General features: G+C 46.2%; 1 protein-coding gene across 2 annotated transcripts in view; it reads right to left on the bottom strand.

Annotated features, from left to right (window-relative positions):
- Positions 1-25,908, bottom strand: part of RNF38 (ring finger protein 38) — a 1,177,976-nt gene that overhangs the window by 462,793 nt on the left and 689,275 nt on the right. For both annotated transcript variants that reach the window (XM_069630459.1, XM_069630460.1), the window contains one exon: positions 24,973-25,140. In XM_069630459.1, coding sequence (XP_069486560.1) covers positions 24,973-25,140 — 168 coding nt within the window. The remainder of the gene's footprint in view (positions 1-24,972; positions 25,141-25,908) is intronic.

Below are 25,908 nucleotides of genomic sequence, written 5' to 3'. Positions count from 1 at the left end.
TCATATTTCCCCAACAATAATATCCCAGCCCATTTGAAAACACAGTGCCAAGATGGTGCAATTTAGAGAGGGCTTTTTTCTGTGGGGAGGGGATTTCAATTGTGTCCACGATTCTTAGTTGGACAGGTCCTGGCCTCCAGTGAAAGGTCCCTCTGCAGCCACTATGTCCCTAGCCACCCTAGTCAAGGAACTAGACCTGGCAGATGCATGGCGAGAATTGCATCCAGATGAGAGAACCTATTCATACTACTCATCCCCCCATAAACTCCATACTAGGCTGGACTACCTTTTCATAAGCAAGGAGCACCTACCAGAAGTAGGGGGCATGCAATATTTGGGGAGGTCTATCTCCGACCATTCCCCACTCCTGTTGGACTGGCATCACAACAGTCCCAGACCACCCATCCCCATTTGGAGGATGCCTACCGAGGCCCTGAAAGACCCAGCCTTCAGGGAGGAATTGCAAGAATCCATAGAGAATTACATAACAGAAAATTCAGGTAGCGTAGAACACACCAGCACGGTTTGGGAAGCCTTAAAAAGTAGTCACCCGAGGGGAAGTTATTGCGAAAGCAGGGGGCATCAGGAAAACACTAAGAGCTGAACTTGAGCAGAGAGAATGCGAGATCCTAAAACTAGAGGCCACTCCAGTAGAAACCCCCGGGAGGGAGGACGACCTCAGAACCCTTAGAGATGCCTGCTCCGGCGCGTGGAATAGACTAACCAAATTTGATTTTAGCGCCAGAACGGACAGAACACACGCAGAAGCCGATAAACCGGGCCGGTTACTGGCCTGGCTGTGTAAACGAGAACACCCCAGACATATAACCACAATATTAAGGGACGAACAAGGTACAGAGCACAGAACCCAGCAGAGTATCAACGACACTTTTAAACTTTACTATGCAAATCTATACTCCCATGCGGACAGGATCCCACTAGAACAAATCGCGGACACACTAGAGGAAATAGGCCTACCTAAGCTATCGCCAGCACAATCCGACACCTCACACTGGAAGACATAACAGAAGCTATTCGGTCCCTGGCCACGTGTAAAACCCCAGGAAGTGATGGGCTCCCCCCCGAGTTCTATAAAGCATTCGAACCCTCCCTAACGCCACTACTACACCAAGTCTTTTCAGAGGCATACGAAAGAGGTGTCCTTCCAGACAGCACGAGAGAGACCCTAGTGATCCCGATGCTTAAGCCCGATAGGCCTCCCGACAAATGTGATTCCTATCGCCCGCTCGCCATGCTTAATTACGACGTTAAAATATTGACGACGATCCTAGCAAAGCGACTATCCAAAGTGATAGGAGACATAGTACATACAGACCAAAAACTGCTTCATACCCGGCCGCAACACATCCCTAAATTTGCGCAGGCTCCAACATATCATAACCCAGACTGACACATGTGACGAACGACTAGCACTACTATCCTTGGACGCCATTAAGGCTTTGGACTCCATATACTGGGAATGGCTAATAGCGGTCCTGGAGGGATTCGGAGTCGGCCAGGGATTCATCAGATGGGTCAAGATCCTGTACAACAAACCAAAGGCCAGGCTGAAATCTGGGAAGTATGTGTCAGAAGCATGGGACATTCAGAGGGGTACTAGGCAGGGCTAACCACTCTCCCCCATGCTCTATGTTTTAGGATTGGAACCTATAGCAATTTATTTTAGACAGCAGTTTTTGGATGCAGGAATCAGGTTGGCAGGAATCGACCATATCATCTCACTATATGCTGATGATGTTCTAATATATGTTAACAATCCCCATCTAAATGTGCCGACAATACTGGAAGTCCTCGACAATTTCGCCAAATTCTCTGGCATTAAATTTAGCAAAACTAAATCCTGCTTGTTCCCTCTGGCAGGACTGAAAAACAGAGGCAATGAAGAACTCCGCAAGGTGGGCGTCAAGTGGCAGACGACCTCCTTCCGTTACCTAGGGATCCAAATAATGCACACCCCGGAGTTGATGCACATACACAATACGAAGGCTACAGTACCCGCACTACGCAAATCCATAAGATTCTGGGCAAAGTTTCCATTATCCATGCTAGGGAGGGCCTCGATAGCCAAGATGATTATTCTCCCCAGATTCTTGTATGGATTCCAAAATGTCCACTTCTACATCACAAAACCCTTTTTCCAACTTCTTGACACAATCAAAGAATTTCTATGGGGAAAGGGCAGACACTGTGTGGCCCTATCCACGCTAGTCCTACCATACGATCAAGGTGGCATCCAACTACCAAATCTAGAAAAGTACTATCTGGCAGCCCAACTGAGCCATGTGTCCAAATGGCTGGCGGATGATGCCACATCCGAGACCCCCCTGCTACAGGCCATGATTACCCCGATCCAGCTGAAAGAATTACTCTGGGCCCCTCAGAAACTAATGCACAGACCACCATTTCTGGCGACCCTAGGCAAGAAGATATGGCACAGAACCATAACGGTCTTGCGCCTGAAACATCCATAGTTCCGGGAAGTGCCAATAATCTCGGGGCTCGACAAAACAGATACCAACCTATACAACATCAGGCTATGGGAAAAAAAAGGGATATATACTTGGGGTGACCTATACACCGACGGTATATTCAGAGAATTCCCCGAGCTGCAGGCGGTAGAAGACATCCAGGCCGGTCAATTCCTGTGGTACCAAAAGATCCGCAGCATAGCCCGCACAAGATGGACCACCTGGCCAGGAGAACCCAAAGAGGACCCCTTCTTGACACTGATTTACAACTTGAACGAAGGAGGAAAAGCGATATCTCAAATATATAGTCTTCTAAGGGACACCCCCAACCCTTGCAGTGCTGCACTAAAGACCCGCTGGGAAACGGACATGGGACACGAAATGACAGAAAATGAATGGCTCAGAGCACTGTCCTTCCCAAAAGAGGTCTCCAGGAAACAGAGATTTCGATTAATACAAATCAATGTATTATACCGCACCTACTTGACCCCGAGCAAAATAGCGATGTTCAGCAGAACCGCTGAGACACAATGCACCTGGTGCGGGACAGATGGGGCAGACTTGATTCACATGTTATGGAACTGCACCAAGGCAGAGAACCTCTGGTCGAAAGTAAAACAAACCTGCGAAGAAGCAGAAGTCCCAAGATACAATGGACACCAGCGGAGTACCTCCTAGGCAGCTAGCCTAGGCTAGCCAAACTTAAACATGCTGCAAAACTAATGGACTTGCTGTGCATAACGGCCAAAAGAACTATCGCTATGGCCTGGAAAAAGCCCACAGGACCAAGCCACCAAGTATGGCGCAAAGAACTGGAAAGATGGGCGAACGCTGAAACCAGAGCCTGGGAGGACAGTGTAACTAGATCCACTGGAGACTCAAGCATGGCATTAGAGGCATGGAAAGACACCAAATCTAAACTGTTCCGAACCTCTGATGATAAACCCCCTGAACAACACAAATGACTGTTCTACTGATCTACATGAAGGCACAGAACACTGAGCACCAGACCCCCTAAACCCTGAACTACTCCAGAAAGGACTCCTCCCGCTCCCCTGAGGAAAAGTACACCCACCCTCCCCGATAATACCAACCACCACTCGCCCATTGTAAGGAGACAGTTAATGTTAAATTTGTTGTATGAATGTTGTTATTTTGTTTTACAAACAAGGCATAATTGCAATAAGTCTGTCAGGTATCCTGAAAAAAGGTCCTGACCAGTAATAATGTAAAATGCTTATAACCACAAATGCCAATAAACAAACTTTAAAATAAAAATAAATGATGGGCTGCTACATCCCGGGGCTGCTTGAAGTTCCCTCAGCGGGTATAATCCTTCGTCTTTACGGTCTTTGTTTTTTGGTTCAGACGGGGCGGGTGTCGCAGAAGGCATTTCACCCCCTCTGTGCATATGTTAAGTATCCAATCTAACAGCGACTCTCCTCCTCCTTCTCCTCTTGGTACATTTTTCAAAGTACTAAACTAGCTAGGCGTTTGTCGAACTTTTTGCCAGTGTACGTGGCATGCAAATATGTCATGTTTTGCAGGACCGTTTTAGATAGCGATCCACCCTGGGTCCATGGCATAAACATTGCGTGGGCGGTTCCTTTAACCCATTCTGCACTGTACTTTTTCAGCCTAGGTGCATGTTTTGGCAGCTGTTTGCACAAGTGTACTAACGGTGTAACCGTCATGATGCCTACCCCCGGGCATCTGGATCAAGCCCATCAACCCCGGGAGCAGGCATCAGGATTTTTAATAAAACCCCAGCAGCCCCGATTGGGGGCTGTCTGGGTTCAGTCCTGGCACCTTAGGCGCCAGGCTCATAATAGAAATCAGTCCTGGCGCCATAGGCGCCAGGCTCATAGACTTTACTTACCTCATGCAGACCAGGCTGCAAATGAATCCAAGCCAACGAGAGGCCTGGATGGGACTATTTTACTACAGGGACTATTTTTTACTCGGGTGTGGTTCTAGGGACTTCTTACCTGGAACTACTTTGGAGGCTATTTAAATCACACCCGAACAGCAGCACATGCTTCGCGTTATCCTGCATCCAGCAGCGTAACGCTCACCGTGCCTGCAGTCAGCATCCAGTCTTCAGCCACACCCGTCTCGAATCCAGAGCTCCCAGCAATAGAAGAAAGAAGAAGGAAAGGTTAGAAAACAGATATTATGTCAATCCTTACCTGAATTCCAGATCCATCACGTCTTCGAACTTGAAAAGGACATTCTACACGCGTCGCATCGCCAGCTGCAGCGCCATACTCGCCAGTCCTCACAGCATTTTTCGATCAGGCGCAGCCTCCATCATTTTCTCCGCCGAATTCCACCATCTAGGGGACAAAAGAAACATAAGGTGAGCCGAGAGAGCCAACAAATACAACCTCTCCACCATAGACTTACCTGATTAAAAACCAGAGGCATTATTCTGTAACAAACCGCAACTTCTTACGCCGCACCTGTAAGGAGAGAGAAACCAGCAATTTAAACACATGCATCTTTTGCCGGACAGTGTTGGGTAATACAGACTCTTACCTGAACACCATCAGCTGCCACAAGACAATCTTCCCTTGGAGCCAGCTGCAACACGAGAAAAGAATGTACAAGAGTGAACATCGGACATATTGAACTCTTTGAACTTTATACTTACGGGTTCTCGCCTGGAACCTCGGAGTCAATATTCATCCGGAACTCTTCCAACGCCTTCAAACCAGTGAAGTAACTGGTATCTACGCACCCCTGCATTCCACGCAGGATGGAGAGCTCATCATTTACAAACATAAGGAGAATACTTCTACGGGTCAAGCAGACAAGATTTGGCGGTCCAGTCTACCATCTCTGCACTACGCTTCACGTTGGAGGAGGTCGCAGCTGTTCGGGTCCGATCGACGCCCCTGTGGGAGCCAGGTGAGCATAACAGTAATGTCTTCCGTGCTTAAATCTGTTTATCTTCTCGTCATATAACACTGTTATGCTTTACGTTTCTTAAACAAAACCAACAATATGAGCGAGCACCAATTACCACAAGCTCCAATTCTGTTTTTTCACAAAAAATGTCTTTTTTCTTTTTTTAAAAATCCTGGCTATACAATCGTGCAATTTTCATGTTAATTCCCCCCCGCCCCCTTCCCGTCCTGATTTTTTCTTACTTTAGGACGTCAAAAAAAAGAGAAACATAAGATAGATGTAACAGAATAGACAGACTCCGGCCAGCTACATGAATCTCATGCCCCTATCATTATTCCGACATGGAATGTAAGCCCATTCCTTTGAGATCGCCACTTTCATTGATTCTGGTTTCCTATTGTGCCCTAGCTTTTCAGGGCTTTGAATGCAGGCTTCTTCTAGCGTTATATTAAAGCGTAGGTATCTGAGCGTATCCTCTAGCTCAGGCATCCTCCCAGTATCCACTCTAGCTCGGGTAACCTCCCGGTATCTCTCTCCATTGCTCTGTCACCTTTGGGTCAATATTTCTTTCCCCTTATATATACATTATACTCTTACTCTGATGTTATTTTTGTCCCACCTCCCTCCGTTAACTTCCCTTACTTTTTCTAAGGCATGAAACTTTTTGCCAAAGTATTTATTCTTTTTTCACTCACCGTTCGCATTATTTTTCCTCTCTGGATGCTCGGGATCACTGCTTTCGTTACTGCCTTTCCTTGCTTTTCGCTCTATTAGCTGCTCGTAGAAGTGGGAAGGGGTTTTTGGGAGAAAGCACAGGTTCCTTCAGACCTCAACATGCAAGTTTTACACTTTAGACTAAGCACTATCTACGGGGAGCCTCTCGGTCTACTTAGCCGGATGGCAAAGGACTTGTGATACTGCAGAGGACTTAGAGTTACTCATGTCGACGGTCAATGGGTGCTTATCTAATCAATAGTCGATAAACCTTCCTATCTCTACTACCAAGTGTGCACTAGGACCCCAACCGGCCCATAGAGCTGGGGGTTTCCCCAATAGCACTTTAAGATGAGGCAGCAGCACCCGTGAGATGGATGGGGATGCAGATTAATACTCTCACATCAAATCAATAATGACAACTCAATGGTTTGGCAAAGGTAGTCCGTTTAATGACAAGTACAAAAACGGGGAGTTCATGAATATCAGCAATCGCTCGATCTTCCTTCTCGCTTCAACAACTCCAAGTAATTTCATAAAAAATACATCATTTATACTAAAAACTCGTCATCACTGACGTGTAACGCTTAAAATCTGGCATGCAATTCTATTGGTTCTAGGGAGGTAACTTTAATATAGGTGCTATATCTGTATATTGTAACGAAGTGAGGGGATTGCATAAACACTGTCAGGTGGGGCATCCAAGCCCTTCCTTCAAAATGGCTACTGTAAACATCACTAGAAGTACGACGTCTCATTGGTTCTACTAAATATAGGACCCTTGATTACTTGGTCCACTATGATTGGGTTGGCAACAACCCCACTCATACTTTTCCACTTGCCTAGCAGCGTGCAGAATGGCCGGCCAGGTGCAGGGAGTTCCCCTGCACCCCCAGCTTCCCTGCAATTATTGCAACAATCAATCATCACTTCAGTGGTCATGTGTCAATTATTTCTTTGTATTTTGGCCTCGAGACTGCTTCTTGGTCTGGAAAAGTTAAGACATCTGTGCATGGCACAAGTCCATGCGTAGGTGTGAAAGTTTCATCCCTTCTCGCTCGGCTGGTCACGTGATTCCGACACTGTGAAATTGTCTTATTCTTCATGCAATTTGTGTATTTGATTTAATTATGCTAGCCATCTGCCGTCCGTGGCTTATCTTGACCTTTCTGAACAGGACACTCTGTTCTTCTTTTCATAAATTGTATACGCTGTTGGGCTATTTCAGCCGATACGACCTTGGCTCCTTGGCACGATTTGCCCTGGTCTGAGTTTCTTTCTGCCTTTAATTCTCAATTTGCTTGCTGCAGAGCTCTCCCCTTGAGACCTTTAGTAACCTTTGGTTGATTCTGCTCTTATGCATAGTGGAAGTATACTTATATAAAGTGCTCCTTTTGAGGTAGATATGTATAGGTGGTACTTGCCACAATCTATCTTACTACTAAGGTTAAGCAAGCCTAACAAATTCTGTGCTTCTTGCGGTTCCTTGCATATGTACACGTTTAAACTGGATATATTCATCACATACGTTTCTGATATTTGACATCAATTCTTTCAATTTAGACTCTGTATGTCATTTATCCATGGTGTTTCATCTCTTTTCATCATTCACAGGTCGTCATATCTTCTATATGTAAGTCAGCCCAGGTTCTCGTGACGCCACTATTCGTCTTCCTTCAGTATCTTTTTAGCTTCTTCAGGGATTGCATTCTGACAATCGTCATTCTGTCATTTGTCGATATTGCTTTCTCAATGGGTACCTTAATGTCCAGGTTTTCTTAGGTGGCAGTACTTCAATAGGTGCTGTTATTCTGATAGGTACTGGACAGAGCCCAACTGCGACATATTTCGGCGTGAATGTTCCTGGTACTTCAAAATGAGCAGTTGGAGTGCGAATCGTGCTTGGGATCTCCTCTACACCATCATCCTTAACAGTTGCATGGCCTTGCGTACGGTCACATAGTGACTGCCTACATAGTGAGTGATCTGGAACAGCATGTTTTGGACCCTCACGTTGTAGGGAAAGACGAGGCCATCTTTGGCTCGAATTAGAACCCCAGGAACTGTTTGACTGGATTGGGGTCGAGGCTGGATTTTTGTTTGTTGATGGAGAAACCCGGGTCGAACAGAAGGTTTACCGTCTACTGGGTATTTGCTTGGCATGTTCCGTACAAATCAAATGTTATGGGCCAGTCGTCGAGGTAAGGATAGACTGGGAAGGCCTGCCTGCGTAGGGAAGCAGCAACTACCCTCAGTACCTTTGTGAATACCTGTGGTGCTGAGGCAATGCCAAAGGCGAGAACCATGAACTGATAGTGGGCATCCTCTATCAGTTCATGGTTCACGGAGGTGGAATGGTATTTCGGGTCCGACGGCAGCCTGCTGGTTTTTCTGGCAGGGCTACCGCCGGACTCGTAATGAGGCCCAATGTTTTTTTCCAGAGAGCCCAGACGGCCAGGCATCAATTTGAGACTGTGAAATAAATACTTAGACGTATGAATAAACTATTCAATTATTTTACCCATGATGGCTGATGGCGAAACCCATGTCAATGAAGAAAGAGCAAAGTTTGCGGAAATGATATCAAAAGCAACGATCAGTATTGGGAAATGAAGACCACCCCAAATACCTAGAAAATAAATGTGAACTCTCTTCCCTGAAATATCAAAACATTCAGACAGAGGGATGCAAAGTTAGTGATGTCCCAGGAAAACTGTTATGAGATGCAAAGAGCGGAGACTAAGTACATCAGTCAGAACTGGTCTGATTAACTAGTTTTATCTTAAATACTCAATGAAGAAGAACTGGCATTGTGAAAAGAGCTAGGGGGTGAACCCACCTAGGACCCTGTATCATTGACCACAAAGTTTTCATACTAGGTTCAGAAGTTTGCTTGGTAAAGGGAATGTCATTGGGAAAGTTTAAGGGGTTAGCGTAGGTGTGGGGGATTTATGGCGTGGATAGATAATGTGGTGACTCAAGCAAAGGAGCAGCTTTACATACAAGTGTAACTGAAAGACACATTATAAAGGACGCAACTTGCATGGAATGGTATGAAAAGACTACAGAGAAAGCTATGCTAAACTAGTGTTTATGCTTTGGAATGTTAGCAGGATCAGTAACTATAAGAAGCCTGCAAGGTACTAGAATACACCGATAGGCAAGGGGCTAGCAATGTATGGCTGCAGAAAGCCCACCTAATTGACTACTCCAAGCATCCTGATATCAGAGAATGGAAGTGTGGGGTACACCAGGCGGGATACATGCACTACACCAATGGGGGGGTCAGAGGGGGCCAGACTTCTTATACCCAAGACGGGACGGGTGACACCGGGTAGAGTGGAACACAGGTGACACCCATGGAGACGGCGTCAACAATCCCAGCCAATCCCATCTTCACTCGCCCCTTAGTTGCTACCAGGTACCACAGTGTTGTAGAATTGTCGGGATATTGGCAATCACCACACTAGCTGAGTTGTGGACATTGGCAGGTGAACTAACCATATGAGTGGGAAGGGAGGCCGGTGGAGGTGGGAGTGAGATGTGAAAGGGACTTTGAATAACGGACGGGCCCAGATCAGGACAGAAGCGCAGGGGTGCTTCCCACACCCCATCCGGGGAGATTACGCAAGCCCAACATATCAATTCAGGATAGAGATGCCAACTAACCAATTCCACTATTTCCCCTGCTGCTTACACCTCTCAAACTTCAAACCAAACAACCACAAACCTACAGCACAACAAACCGCACAAATTTCACTACATTGCAACAAAACAAAAAACACAGACTCTCACAACAGTACACGACGACTACCGGCCGCAAACACCCCAGGCCAAGCCAACGGACCCACCGGGCTGAGGCCGCCAACAGCACATCACTGCCTTCTTGCACTTTTCCAGCTTCCTCCCACTAACTCACCCTCCCTTCCTCTTTTCAGAGCCACCAGAGCGCCAGGAGACCACTCCGGTGGTGATAGTGCGCGGTACAAATGTCCTTTAACATTAACATGAACCTGAGGTACTTTCTGTGCGCTGGCAACATTGAAAGATGAAAGTATGCATCTTTCATATCCAATGTGGCCATGCAATCCCCCTGCTCTAGCAAGGGGATTACCTCCTGCAGTGCCGTCATCCTGAATTTTTGAGGGCGCAGGTCTAACACAGGGCGCATCATGAGATCTTTTTTGGGTTAAAGGAAGTACACTGAATAAATATCCTTGTTTACCTGGTGAATAGGAACGACTTCTATGGCGCCCTTTTCCAAGGACCTGAACTTCTTTCAGCAGGATGCAGAGGTGTTCTAGCGACAGGCTTCTGCTGTTCGGTAGGTGGTATCCAGGCGGTTGGTGAAACTTGATGCAGTAGCCATGGGTGACTGGTCTGATGCGATCCCCTCCCAGGCGTGAATGAATGATAAGCGACCCTCGACTGGGGAAAACGAGGGAGGGGACCTGAATCAGGGAGTCACTTTTGAGGTGGAGGCTGGGGAGCCTCCAAGAGAAGAGTTCCTGCCTCTACTCTTGCCTCTACAAGGACCTCTTGGTTGATATTGGTTGTTAGAGCCTTGGCCGCAGGACCAAGGGGTACTCCCTGAAACATATTGTCCATGGGGAGAGCGGCAAAAAGATTGTCCACGAAAGGGTCGTCGGGTGTCAGATCCTCCATGCTGGTGGAAGGGCTTAGCCGTGATCTGGCTTACCGACTTTTAATGTTTCATGCTCTTTTTTCACAGTCTCCAACAACTTTCTCAAAAAGGTTGGAGTCCTCCACTGGTTTGTTGATAAGGGAGGCCTGAGTTTTGGGTTTAAAGCCGGAATTCTTCAGCCAGGCGTGTCTCAAGTCTCCTGCGCTAGTTTAGTTTAGTTCATTTATTTATAATGCGCACCAGACCCTGGGGCATCAGGAGGCAGAAGATAAGGATATGTGCAGCTTAGTTACAGGGTACATGGGTACATGAAATGCAGGAGTAAATATACAATAGAACATCAGTATATACAGTGTAGATTACATGATCAAGTAGCATAGAATTAAAGTGAGCGCAATACATCAGGAAAGGGGTCCAAGTGGACTAGCACATAGTAAACAAATCAGTAAGCAGAAGGGTAGGCGTGAGTAAGGACGTCAAGAGGGTATTAGTCAGAATAATTATTTATAATTTTCTTTTAGCCAGTTGGTCAGATTCTGTCTGAATTTAGAGAAGGGTTGTGGTTCTCCAATACCAGGAGGTAGGGAGTTCCACAATTGCGCAGCCTTAACTGGGAAACTGTGTCCTCCGATAGTAGAGTCTGAATCGTGGTACTTGGAGGCAGTTAGAGTTGGCTGTTCTCGTCGGTCTGGACGAGTTTTTTTTTTTTTTACAGATTGTCCATACGGTATGGTGGTGCATTATTATTAAGGCACTTGTGGGTAAGGGACGCAATCTTAAATTGGATTTTATCAAAAGGTGGATAGCCATTTGTGTTCTCTTCTTGTAGAGGAAATATGCTCATTTCTATTGATCTTAAGTGCCGCTCTCAGCGCATTGTTCCGGAGAACCTGTATTTTGTGGATAGTCTGTTTATTCGCTCCAATGTAGAGCGCGTTACAGTAATCCAATTTGGAAAGAATGAGGGCTCTGGAGAGGCAGCTGTCGGTGGAGAGGAATCGTTTACTGGCTCTGATAAGTTTGCATGTGTATGTGGTAGCAGAGGCTATGGAGTTGACTTGTTTAGAGAAGTTCAGGGTGGCATTTAGGTAAACGCCTAGGGTCTTCACTTCCTTTGCTACTTTTATGTTGTTGCCATCAATAGTGAAGTTGGCATAATCTGGGCTAAGTTTGGATATGTGGGTCGGGGTGCCTAAAATAATAAGTTCAGTTTTGTCGTCGTTCAGGCATAGTCCATGGGTGGCCATCCATGCCTGAATAATGTGTAAATTCTATTCACCAAAGCCAGATTCACGGCGAACCTCCTGAAAGCGGAAGGAGGATTTGGGTATCGTCTGCATAGTTCGTGTAGGCGATACCCAAACGGTCCATTTAGCCGAAGAGGGGCTTAGCGAATACATTGTAGAGTGTAGGTGACACACAGGATCCCTGTGGTACACCGCAGGTTATAGGGATAGGGTCTGCTGAGGCGGATGGAGAGAAGACACTCATGGTCGGGTTGCTCAGAAAAGACTCGATCCAGGTTATAGCCTCCTTAGAGAAGTGAGCTGAGGAGTCTAGGTGGCTGCATAAGACTTTGTGGTCAACCAAGTCGAATGCAGCCGAGAGGTCTAGAAGGAGGAGTAAGGCTGCTTGGCCTTTATCTCTAAACTCATCTATTTGGGCCTTAAGATCAATTAAGGCCGTCTCTGTGCCATGTTGAGGGCGGAATCCGGATTGACGAGATCCTAGCAGGAGGTTAGTTTCCAGGAAGTTCTGTATTTGAATATAGGCCACTTTATCTACATTTTTTTTAGAAGAAATGGCACAGTCGTAATGGGCCTGAAGTTCGTGGGAATGACAGGGTCAAGGGTTTGCTTTTTCAGTAACGGCAGTACCCAGGATTCTTTCAGGTTGTTCGGGACAATACCGGTAGTGAATGAGAAGTTGATAAGTTTAGTTATGAAGGGCGAGAGTTCTCTCGCAGTATCCTTAATAAGTTGTGCCGGGCATTGGTCACCTTTGCAATTGGATCTCCACCTCAATGGTCGATACTTTAGAGAAGCTAAAGCGTGTTTCTTGTTTATAATGTGGTGGGGGAGCTATGCTCTGAGGAGTTTGAGGTGCTAGAGAGGCTTTCTTGTGGGCAATTTTGGTTTGTAGGTTGGCGACTTTGTTAGTTAAGGCGTGTTGGATACTGGAGCACCACTTTTTGTCTTTGATGCAGTTTTCTTGTGGTACAATGGGTGTTTCCAGTTCTTTCAGAATACTGAACAATTTTTTGACACTAGATTTGGATTGAGATATTCTGTTATAATAAGTCTCCTGTTTGGCTAAGAGGATGTCTTTCTTATATTGGGTTGAGACCTTAGTAAGGTTTGGTTTGTTTTCTGCTGATGGGGAGAGTCTCCAAGCAGTTTCAAGCTTTCTTTTACGTAGTCTAGGGTTTTTTAAGTGAGGAGTGAACCAAGAGTTAAGGTGTGTTTTAGGTTTGCTATTCCTTACTTTGAGTGGTGCGATATTGTCAAGGGCTGCGTTCATGACTTTGTTGTACTGTTCGACTAGAGAGTTTGGGTCCATATTGTCCGGTACAGAATTAAGTTTAGGTATTATGTGGGGCAGCAGTTTTTCAATTGTCATGAGTTTTTTGTTCCTCGTAAGTGAAGGTGGGGCGAGCGAGGACTGGGCCGTGGCTAGGTTGGTTGCCAATGTGAATACTAGGAGATGGTCTGTCCAGATCTGAGGAGCAATAGAAGTGATATTTACCTTGCAGTTATATTCTGCTATCCAGTCGAGGATTCGACCTTTGTTATGCGTGGGTGAGTGAACTTTCTGGGAGAAGCCAAGCTCTTTCAGAGTCATAGCAATGGCAGTGGAGTGGGTATCCTTAGTATCGTAACCTAGATTAAAATCACCTAACACTAATGGTTGGGAGGTGTTTTTTAGATTATTGGACAAGGTCGTAGAAATATCTTCCGAGAAGGTTCCAATGGGACCTGGTGGTCTATAGCTAAAGATATTTAGTGTTTGTGAATTGGCAGTGGCGATTTTGACATAGTAGGTGTTGGGACAATTCTCATGTCTAAGTTGGTCTTGGCTATAATTGCTATTCCTCCACCCCGAGAGATAGGTCTATCTGCTCGCAGGATAGTATAGTTATCAGGGACTGCCAGCGATAGGGCAGGGCCTGCCGCATCATGTAACCAAGATTCTGAGATGGCCAAGAAGTCCAGGTTGTCTGTTAGTATAATATCTGATATTTCGGTTACATGGGCAACTAGAGACCTAGCATTTATGAGAGCTCCTTTAAGGTTAGGTCGGTGGCTTTCTGATGTTGGGGTGGTGCTAGGACTATCTTTGGTCGTCCGTTTAGTACGGTTCAGTGTAGGTCTTTTGTGATTGGCGAGACTAGTATTGGGCTCTGAAGTTACTTTCTGGAGTAGGCACTTTTTTTAGGTGGTTTAATTGTTCCTTTTTTTAGCCGGTAACTCATACAGTTTGGATAGGCGAGTGCGCAATCTTAAATTTCTGTCAGTAGGACTACATGGTATCTGTACGGTCGAGTGTGCTTGATACTGGCTCGTTTTGTGTGCCGTTTTATGCTTTTGTGTCTCTAGCATTGTAGGGCAGATGAGTGTTGGGAGGGGTCGTAGTACAGGAGAGCATCATGGTGCTAGTTTTAGTGAACAGGCTGTTAGTCTGTAATGCTAGTATGAGAGAAGAGGCGATGTAAAGCGTTAACCAAGCTATTTAGAAAGGGTATCTGTTGGGAGTTTGCCTGGACCGTGAATGTACATCCTGGTAAAGGGTAGTAGGCAGTCCTATGTGAGCCAGCTGGGCTGCTAGTCGGCTGATTCCAGAACACAGTGCAATGGGCGCGGAATAGGTAGACTAGAATAGGTATATTCAAGTTAACTACCTGTTGTAATCACTATGGTACATATGTAGGCTGGTTACTTTAGTCTATACTGGAACAACAACGAGTATCGACTAATATATCTGAGGAGGCAAGCTAATGCTGGTCTGGTGCAAAGACATACCAAAGGCAGGGCACCAACAGTAATGCTGCGCAGAGCTTGGCGGGCTATAAGATACCTATGTCTAACATCAATAATATTGCGCATTGACTAGGATAAGGCGAACTCGTAGGATCAATAGCAAATCAAGGCAAGGCACTAATAGTAGTACGGCACACAGACTTAGCAGGATATAACATACCCGAGTCTACCAGAAATGATGTGGTGCAGTGACTGGGATAAGGCGACTAGTACCGGTGCAATGGCAAATCAAAGGCAAGGCGCCGACATTGATGTGGCGCAACAGCTGACATAAAGCAAGGTTGGAGCAATGATAACATCAGTCATACGGCAAGGCTAATTACAGTGCAAGTAAGCTAAATACAGTACAGCTAAATGCGACAATCAGATAGTGGGCAGAAAAAGGCTGAGTGCAACATTCAAGTGGTGGGCAGCATACAGCTAAATGCAACAATCAAATAGTGGGCAATAGGTAGTTACAGAGGACATAGGAGGAACATCAGTGTAGGCAGTTAGAAAAAGGATGCAGGGTATATCAATAAAGGCATGTCAGTACAGTCTGGTAGAGGCGTTTAGTTTGAAACAATGAACAGTCAATACAGAGTTACGTGAGCATCAAGCACAGGTAGAGAGCCTGGTCAAAAGTGCTGTTTAGGCGGAATAGGAGGAGGCTGACTGCAATATTATGAATACAATAGTGGGTTATGTTACAAAGTTATTGTAGTACTTACATCAGGTAGGTACATGTGAAAGATGCATGTCCATGGAGTAAGGTTCGAGTTAAAGAAACGCCTTGCGTCGCTCAGCGGCGAACAGGGGCAGACCGGGCCTTTGTCTGGCCTTGGTCGTTTCCCGCGGCGTATCCGCCGACCGGCGTATGTAGTAGGTGATCTAGCCTAGAAGCGAGGGATAGCCTCGCTTTGGACCCGCGTTGCGCCCGCCATGCTTAGGTCAGGCGGAAGCTTCAGGCAGGGTCAGGCAGGAGGATCGGATCACTCGTGGGTGAAAATTCCAAAGGTTTGCTGCTGCTCGCTACGAGGGGGCAGTGGAATGAGCAAGTAGAGATGATTGAAACTTTAAAATAAGGATGCTTTACTCATCCTTACCAGGATGAGCGTTGGAGTGTGGCAGACACGGCAAATCCAGGATTCATTGCAGCTTCTTATCCTGGGCTCGACGAAGCTTCTGGCGAGGGGAAGAAGGGCTCCTGCCCTCTTCCCTAGAAGGAGACTGCTACACTGAGGTAGCACAGGGCCTTTGTCTGGCCTTGGTTGTTGGCCGTGGCGTATCTGCCTACCGGCGTACGTAGTAGGTGATCTAGCCTAGAAGCGAGGGATAGCCTCGCTTTGGGCCCGCGTTGCGCCCGCCAAGCTTAGATCAGGAGGAAGCTTCAGACAGGGTCAGGCAGGAGGATCGGATCACTCGTGGGTGAAAATTCCAAAGGTTTGCTGCTGCTCGCTATGAGGGCGCAGTGGAATGAGCAAGAAGAGATGATTGAAAGTTTAAAATAAGGATGCTTTACTCATCCTTACCAGGATGGGCGTTGGAGTGTGGCAGACAAGGTAAATCTGGGATTCATTGCAGCTTCTTATCCTGGGCTCGACGAGGCTTCTGGCGAGGGGAAGAAGGGCTCCTGCCCTCTTCCCTAGAAGGAGACTGCTGCACTGAGGGTGCGTCCAGCGGTCTCAGCAGAGTCCAGAGAGTTCTTTAATATGTTTTGAGTAACCTGTCTGCCCTCAGCCACGAATGCCAGCAGGTGTGATTGGGTGGGCTCTGGGACATCTTGAAGGCCATCCTGGACTAGGCCCCATTGGACATCGCTGTAACTTGCCAGGAGAGTAATATTGTTTGCGATCCTAGAAGAGTAGGCTGCAGAGGCAGTTACCCGTTTTCCCAGGGAATAAAGCTTCTTACAATCAGTATCTGGTGGGGCGTCTGCCATGGACAGTGGAACCCCCAGCCTGTTTCCGAGTGGTCGTAACCACCAAGGAGTCCGGTGTAGCATGACCCCTTATGTATAGTATTGCCTACACTGGAGCCAGAGGCGGGTTTCAGTACTGAAGCCTGCCAAAGGCAAAATGAACAAAGGTGTCAAACCTGGTTACATGAGTAAGTAGGAAAAGGGGCTACTAAGTAACCCCTCCTTAGCACTCCACATAAGATGGGGTGTGCTGGACCTTCAAAGAGAAAAGGTAAGTAAAGTCAATTTCACTTTACCATTCTTGAGAACTGTAGTTCACCCAAGAAAAGGTATTTAAACCTAATGAGAAATCTAAGGGATTTCTCGGTGACACTGCACTGAAGGTGTTGTGAGTAACCATACAAAAAGTAGATGCCTATGGAGTTTGTCAGACTCCAAAAACAAAGGAAAGAGATAATCCAAATCAGATCAAAATACACAAGAGAGTGAGAAAAAGGGCTCACTCTCGCCAGGGTTAAAATTAAAAAGTCCTAAAGTTCAGCAAAAGAGTTGGGGGTCTCCAAGGTGGGAGGAATTTTGCACTAAACTGAAAATTCTCCTTAACACTATCCAATACGGTAGAAGAACAAGTTACTTACCCCTGGTAACGCTCTTTCGACTGGATGTTCCTCCAACGTATTGCTCATCTTGGACATGTAATGTCCAGCTTCAGCTGCTTCGGAAAACAATTTCGGCAGAGGGCGCCGTGCATCGATGGCGTCGAGTCGATGTCCCTCTAAGGCCTCTGTCGAGGGTGACATCATCAGAGGATATATGTAGCACACGCGGCACCCATGGGCCTTAGTTCTGTTTTTCCCCTACATGTGTAGCCAAGATGCTCATAATTACGGGCATGACAGTACTAAGCCTTGGATGAACTGGAGCTGTAATAGCATGGGAAATTCTACAAAGGGGTAGGTTGGGAGAGCGATGAGGAATACGTTGGAGGAACATCCAGTCGAAAGAACGTTACCAGGGGTAAGTAACTTGTTCTTTGAATGGATTGTGTCCTCCAATGTATTCCTCATCTTTGACAGACTCCCAAAGCAGTATTTATGATTGGAGGAGGGTGTAGAATTTTTATAGTAAGGATTTTCCAGGGCACAGTAAAGTATTGCCTACCCAAAGGCAACGTCTTGAGAATGGGAAGCATCCAGAGAATAATGCTTTATAAACATGTGTATTGATGACTGCTTTGCAGAATCGCAGATATTCTTAATAGGAACGCCCCTTTGAAGGGCTGTAGATGTAGCCATGCCCGTGGTGGAATGAGCACGCAAACCTTCAGGAGGGTCTTTGCCTGCTAGCCTATAGCATTCAGATATGGAAGAATGATCCATCTAGACAAGGTCTGTTTGGAAAGAGCATGGCCTAATCTGTGTCCTGTGTATCCTACAAAATGTTGGTTGTCCACTCAACTTCTGGAGATGTAAAAACGTACCTCTCTCCTAGGGTGCAGCCTATGAAGCCTTTCCTTTTCCTTACCAGGATGAGGAGGAGGATGGAAGGCAGGCAGAACAATTTTTGGACTTAAATGAAAGTAAAAAACTACCTTCGGTAAGAAGGAGGGTTTTACCCTTAGAACAACCTTATCCTTGTGGAATATGGTAAAGGGTGGCTTGGATGAAAGTGCCTGCAACTCGCTCACTCTACGGGCTGATGTTAGAGCTACCATTACTATTGTCTTAAAGGTTAACAATCCTAAAAGACATGGCTGCAAAGGTCCAAATGGAGCACACATCAGGAATTTCAAAACCAGGTTAATGTCCCAAAAACCGGATCTTGAAAAGGCGACGGAGGGAACACATTAGGGTGCCCTTTTCGAAACTGAGTCACCAGTGGGATCTTGAAATAAGAACGTTGCTCTGATGAACGCTTTAAGATCGACAGTGCTGCTAAGTAACCCTTAATGGTGCCAACCTGAAGGCCCTTATTTGCTAATGAAAGCAAAAAGGATAAAATATCTGGTGTTTTACACTGAAAAGGATCAACATTCTTTTTTCTGCACCAGTTGCAAAACGTATTCCAACGGCACAGAGATTTTGTTGCTGGCCTTAGCGAAAGCGTCACCTCCATTATGTCATCCCGGAGGGCCCAACCCTTGTATCCCAGCCTTTCAGAAACCAAGCGTGAAGGTTGAGAGTCATGGCCTCTGGATGGAGAACCCAACCCTCCTCTCGCGAGAGAGGTCCTCTCCTTGTAGAAGACGCATCGGCAGACAGATGGACATGTCCAGAAGGTCCAAGTACCACATTTTCCTGGCCCAATCGAGGGCAATTAGGATCATATGTTGCCCAAATCTTCTCAACTTCCTGATCACATGAGGAATGACGGACTCAGAGGAAATTCCCTTGAATAGTACTGCTTGCTGTTTCGGGTTGACACCGGTCATGAACAACTCCACCTGAGGGATTCCCCAAAGGGGCAAAAATCTCTTGAAGGACTTCTTGAGCAAGTTCCCACTCGTGGGAGACTGCTCTGCCTGCTCAGAGCGTCAGCCGCTGCATTCTACTCCCCGGCTAGGTGAACTGCTGATATGGAGATTCTTTCTTGAATTGCCCAATACCAGAGCTGCAATGCCTCTCTGCACAGTGGTAGTGACCCTACACCACCTCTCGTGTTTAGGTAGTATATGGCCACTGTTGTCAGTCATTATCAGGACATTCTTTCCCTGGACAGAGGGCAGGAAGGCCTTCAGCGCTAGTCTGATTGCCCTCAGCGCCAAAAGACTGATTTGTAGTTTGGACTCCGATGAAGACCAATGACCAGTGACTGCAAGATCGTTGGTGTGGGCTACCCAGCCCGTGAGTGAGGCGTCCGTCACTACTTTAATCCCCGGCCAGGGTTGCCAAAAAGGTTCTTCGTTCAGAATTTGTTCCTCGCAGACCCACCACAGAAGATCCTGTGAGACTCTGGCTGGAATCTGAAGTTTGTGCGACATATTTGCTTAGAATTGGGACCATTGTGTTCTGAGAGCCCATTGAAGGGATCTCATTCTCAGGCGGACCTCTGGTACCAGAAAAATGCAGTAAAGCCATGAGTCCGGAAGACTTCTGCACTCTGAAATTTGGTTACCATAAAAAATGTCTTGAGCCCTTTCCCGGGGATCTATTTATCACAGCTCCAATGTATTGGAGCTTTTGGGAAGGTGTCATATGGGACTTCTTGTAATTGAGGGAGAAGCCCGGTCTGTGAAGAGAGTGACAGGTAGCATTGAGATGATCCTGGGCTTGTTCTGGAGAAGGCACTCTAATCGGCCAATCGTCCAGGTAGGGGGCGATATGAATCCCCTCTCTCCTGAGACTCGCTGCCACCACCGCCATCAGTTTGGTGAAAACCTGCAGGGCAGAGGTCAGCCCGAATGGCAGGACTCGAATTTGATAGTGCGACCCGCCAACGGCGAACCGCAGGTATTTTCTGTGCTTGAGATGGATTGACACGTGAACATAAGCATCCTGAAGTTCCAATGACACCAACCAATCCTGAATTTGGATGGCCTGAAGGATCTGAAAAAGAGTGACCATCTTGAACTTGTCCTTCCTGAGGAACTTGTTCAACTATCTCAAGTCCAACATGGGTCTCAGTCCCCTGTCCTTTTTGGGGCTAAAAAAATATGGGTAATACCAACCCTTGTTCCTCTCCGCCACAGGCACCAGTTCTATAGCGCTTTTCTCTAGCAGGGTTAATATCCGGAATCCTCAAAGAGTGTTTCCCCGGTGGATTGTTCTGGGGCTTCTTTATAAAAGGAAGGCAGTAACTGTGTGCTATTGTTTACAGAGGCCAAGTATCCAAAGTAATGTCTCGCCATTCCTCTACAGGCTGAGACCGTCTGCCCCCCCACCTTCCCCACTGGTGAGCTGTGACTCAAGCCCTCAGAGTGGTTTTGTAGAGGCTGTTGCAGAAGCTGAGGGTAACGAAGCTGCTGCTTGAGCTGGCTTGGCACCTCTACCTCATCCACCACAAGGACATTTTCTTTGGCCTCTCTGACTGACCATTCCTCTTGCCCTTCCAAATGAGGAGTAGTAGCGAAAAGATCTACCCCTCCAAGGTTATCCACTAGAACGAAAAGGCTGAGGTTGCCTAACAGCGGCACCTAAAGATTTGGCAGCCACTTTCGAGGTCTGCAAATTCTCAAGGCTCTCGTCAGCCTTGCTGCCAAAAAGATGAGACCCATCAAAAGGCATGTTGAGAAGTCTCGCCTGCACATAAGGTGCAAAACCCGACTTCCGCAACCACGCAAATCTGCGCATCACGGTGCTGGTAGCCATGGACCTGCTGATGCCATCTGCAGAATCCAAACCAGATTGAAGGGACTCACACATGACTTCCTTGCCGTCCTTCCACAATAGCTAAGAAGCCGCCCCTTTCCTCCCCTTTGGGAATAGAGTATACAAAAATGTTGCAAGGGCACAAGTGGAGATGGCAGATTTTAATGCTATGCTCCCTGAGGAAAATACCTTTCTCGCCCATCCATCTACGCGCTTATCGTCCCTATCAGGAGGGATGGTAGGGTACGCCACTTGTTTGGAAGTCGCTGTAACTGCCTGGACCACCAAACTCTCCGGAGTGGGGTGTTTTGACAGATAGACTGGATCTCTACTGGAGGGACGGTATTTTTTTGGAAGATTCTGGTCAACCACCGGATTAGTTTCCGGAGCCTCCCAATCCCTGGCCACCCGTTTTTGAAGTGCCACATGGAAAGGCAAAATTGGACCAGTAGGTGGACCCTTGTCCAGAATGTCGGTTAGATCATCTTGGTCATAGGGGGCTGGAGGCCTCGACCAACCCAAGTACTCATCAACTTTGGACATGAGCTGCCTGTAAGAGGAGTCAGCATGTTCCCCTGGTTCTGGTCTTCCAAACTCGAGCTTTGGAGAGATCTCAATTACACTTGCATTGTGCAAAACTTGCATTGTCCAAATTCTCATATAGCTCTTGCATTCTACTTTCCTCTGAAATGAGGCATTCAGGCACACTAGGTGTACCGTATTGAAGCCCAAAAGGGGCATCTTCATCATCTGAGTGTTCTTCTTCCTCAAACATATTAGTCAGAGACTTGAAAAAGTCCTATTTAGGGAGAGGAATATATATGTTTTCTGGTTTTGAATACAGTGGCTTCGAGGTGGTCAAAAACATCGATTTCTTCTTAGATAGTGGTTTTCTTGGAAGGTCACCTGGTACAGATGGTTTAGCTGTCAAAATTGGCGCAGCTGGCATCGACGTTGACTGTGGCGTCAACGGTTTAGTAGGGGTTGAGGGCCTGATGGGCGTTACCGGCACCAACGGCGTTGATGGACCTCGCCCTCTCTTCAGGTCTTCAGTGATCCTTCAATTTTTCTGATTGAGGCCTCAAGGGCTCTCGATGAGGATCATGCCTTTTACCCGGGCTCGAAGGCGCACATGTTTTAGGCCTAGACCTCTCCTTTCCGGCTTCATTAGAAGGCTCGGTCAGAGCACGGCTTTGTTTCTCGAATATTTTTTAGCATTTGCACACAGAAAGCTTCCCATTCTGCTGAAGCAGACTTTTTCAAGGGGCACTCGATCCTTACGGTGGAACCCTCAGACGAAGAGGTCGACAAAGGTGACCGGTTGTGCCTCCTCTTCGATTTCTTCAAGATGACCACAATTGGCGGGAACCACTCCTGGACCTGGAACGCTTGGCCTGCTTCCTCGACTCATCGGTCGAAGGTCTAGCTAGTCGGGGTTTAGGGTATTTGGGTGTTTTTCCTACCTTTTTCCCCTTCCGTTCCCCCAAGGCTTTTCCTGTCATGGACTGACACTTGAAGCAAACAGTAGTATTGCGGTCCTCCCCGAGGCACCACAGGCAGATTCGATGTGGGTCGGTTAGGGATATCTTCGTACTGAAATCCCTGCATTTATTCAACTCTGACTTGGCTGTCGACAGTGTCTATGAAGAGGACATAATCGTCGAATTTTTGAAAATCGCACGAAGTAACAAACTACACAGTTATGAGGCGCGCCGAGTTTTACATGAAGCAAAGGCTGTTTGCGGAAAAACGGAACTGAGGCAAATGGGCACCACGTGTGCTACATATACCCTCCGATGTCACCCTCGACGGAGGCCTTTGAGGGACAGACTCCATGGCATGGATGCACAGAGCCCTCTGCCGAAAAATGTTTCCAAAGCGGCTAAGGCTGGACATTACATATCAAAGATGAGGAATACGTTGGAGGACACAATACATTCAAAACAATGTTATTTTACCTTGCAAACTGTTTGCCAGTGGGGTGCCCACGCAGCTGGCGAGAACAAGGCAGAGTGTAATAGCCTAGTAGCCAGCCACATATGGTGGACTAGGTCGAAATCTGCTGACAACTCCAGGAGCATGAGGAGAGCAGTGCTGCATTTCTGAAAGACCTGAAGGATGCTTGCCTTCAAGTCAAGCAGGGCTGATTCTGTTCCATGGGCACTGCGAAAACCTGACTGCTGCTGACCTAAGATGTTATATACTTGGACAAAAAAATCATGCACTTCAATATAGGCAGCTCCATCCAAGATGTTTAACAGGAACAGGGAGTTGGTAATGGGACTATAATTTGATGTATATTGGGATGAAGAAGACGGTTTAAGTAAAGGCGAAATCCATGCCTGCTTAATGCATGGTGGAACAGCACTTTCCCTGAATGAAATATTAATGAATTTAGTGATAAGTGGAATAAGCTGTTCGGCCCAGGCCTTTACAACCAAAGCGTGACATAAAGCTCCCTTACAGTGAGTGGGTTTGAGTCGTAATATGGATGACACTTCTTGTTCCGTGCCCTGGCTAAACAAACAGTGGGTATGTTATTTTCAGATCAAGTCAGTTCTAATCTTCACCATGACAACTCAAGCACGCCCCGTTTATTAGCAATACCCTCCTGAATTTTGTGGCAATTAGTCAAAGTCCTGAATGGACATCCACCATCCTTTATCTTTACTGCCCAGCGGTGCCCTTCAAGGTCTTCATGTTTCACAGTTAAGCAGATGAGACTGCACTAGATAGCACCATTTATTATTTGTAGTTTGCAATTGTTTGTGTACACTCGGTGCATCTCCTTAGAAGTGGGATGTGACCGAAAAATAATACAGCCTTTTGAGATTGTGGCACATGCTGGATTCCTCCTACTTTCAAGTACTATTGTAGGTGTAATTATCCAATTTAATTGTATTAAATTTACCCACTTCAAAAAGTTAAAGAGTGGAGCTGGCGCTGTAAGAATTTTAACCTGCAAACTGAAAATGTCTGGGACAACCGATTAACAATTTAAGCTATCTTGCCAACCCAGTGACGTAAACACTGCAAAAAAAGGGAGACTGTGTGCCAAACCAACAATGACAGTGGATGTTACAGATAGTGTGGATGTTATGGATGGTGTGGATGGTTTGGCTGTTACGGATGGAGGCAACACCTGTATCCCCATATATATCTGTATCCCATAGATAACTGTTTCCACCGTGTCGCTATATATCTGTATGTCGTCATCTATGTCCCCAGCGTCCTGCTCACGTGCCTCGTCTCAGGCGCTTTTACTGATAACCACCATATCACACCACTACGCTTACTCTCTAATATACACCATCATTCAACTAGAACACAGCTATACCCGTTAATTCGGCCTAGCTGTTCACATACGAACACGACTCCATGATCACCTCATCACCCTAATAAAACACAGCTAGCTGAGCACATTCCGGCTAGCTGTTCGCATAGGGGTTCCAAAGCCCTAACGCAGCCAGAACCCAGTCTGGGTGTCCACTCACCAGACTGAACACATCTAACTGATTTCCTCAGCACCACACCTATCACTAGGAAGCAGCTACCATCCAACATCTACACCAGCTGCACACATATCCGTTGCACCCACACGCCATACGACTCTCTCTCTCTCTCTCTCTCTCTCTCTCTCTCTCTCTCTCTCTACTGACTTGAACTACGGTTCCAGAGGGCGGTCAACCTAGCAGCACTTTGAGGTCATACCAATGTTATATAAGGCGCTATATAAATGCCAAGTAACATAACATAACAGTTAAAACATCATGGTTTGATACTTCCTCCTAATATGCTTATGATTATTCAGATTTTTGTGCTGGTTTTATAGCTTCCTTAACTTGCATCGCCATCAATCTTTCCATTCAGTAATCATTTTCAAATATTTCTGGACTCGCTTTACAGGATTGTGTATATGTTGCTACGGTTACAATAAAATTAATAAATGCAATGTTCTCAGGTTACTTACTGGAGGTGGCACGCTGCAGACTGGAAGATGTTGTCCACTGAAAACAACAGAACACCCTGGAACCTGTTGAGTGTTACATGCTGGAATATGTGGTCCTGTGCAGAGTGGGATACCATGCGGGGCAACTGTGGTCACAGTGTAGGAGACCGGTACGGAGCCCTGGTGAATCTGTATGGAAAAACCAAGGGAAGTCTTCAAACATAGCAAGGAGTAAATGTTACTTTTATAATCATGTAGCCTTAGTATTAATACAATAGACACCTTTTTTTTAAAGTATAAAAGTTTAAATTATTGATTCACTCAATCAATAGTTCATCTTTGAACAAGTTTACATGTAAGCAACGATTTTGGTCACAAGCAATTTGTCTTTTGACTGATTGCCTTTGACATAGGATGGTACAAGCCCTCATAAAGGAGCTACCACAATTTTCTTGGCCTACAATTTGCTTCAATGCTTCATTTCAATTCAAATACTTTGTTTGGAAAGTTAATGGCAGTTTGCAAGAGTTTTGAAACAAGTCTACAGGTGAAAGTATACGCAAATCAAGATCTTCATCAGGCAGAAGCAACTTGGGAAGCAATAAAGAAGGAAAACATGCATACTTCTAATACTAATTCTTCAGTGCAGGCATCTTCATCAATTCAGAAACACTGCATATCTGCAATTCAGTGCAGTATCCTCGAACTCAAAAAAATCTCTTTAAAAAATACATAAATGCTCATCTACTTTTTGTTCATTTTTTATTTTTAAACTAGTAAAATCATTGAAGCTCCAAAAAGCAAACTAGTTTTGTTAATTGCGGCTGTGTTCCACAATGCTGTGCAGTGGTGGTTTACTTTTCAGTGAAGTTCTAAGTAAGGATTTTACTTTATTTTGTTCATCCCAAATCCTATGGATTTCTCGAGGGAGGAGAACAGGTTTCTTTTTTAATTTAA

Source organism: Ambystoma mexicanum, chromosome 6q, assembly GCF_040938575.1.
Source record: "Ambystoma mexicanum isolate Mex_15411 chromosome 6q, UKY_AmexF1_1, whole genome shotgun sequence".
Lineage (NCBI taxonomy): Eukaryota > Metazoa > Chordata > Amphibia > Caudata > Ambystomatidae > Ambystoma > Ambystoma mexicanum.
Note: the sequence above shows the minus strand (reverse complement) of the source record. Positions and strands in the feature narration are given on the sequence as shown.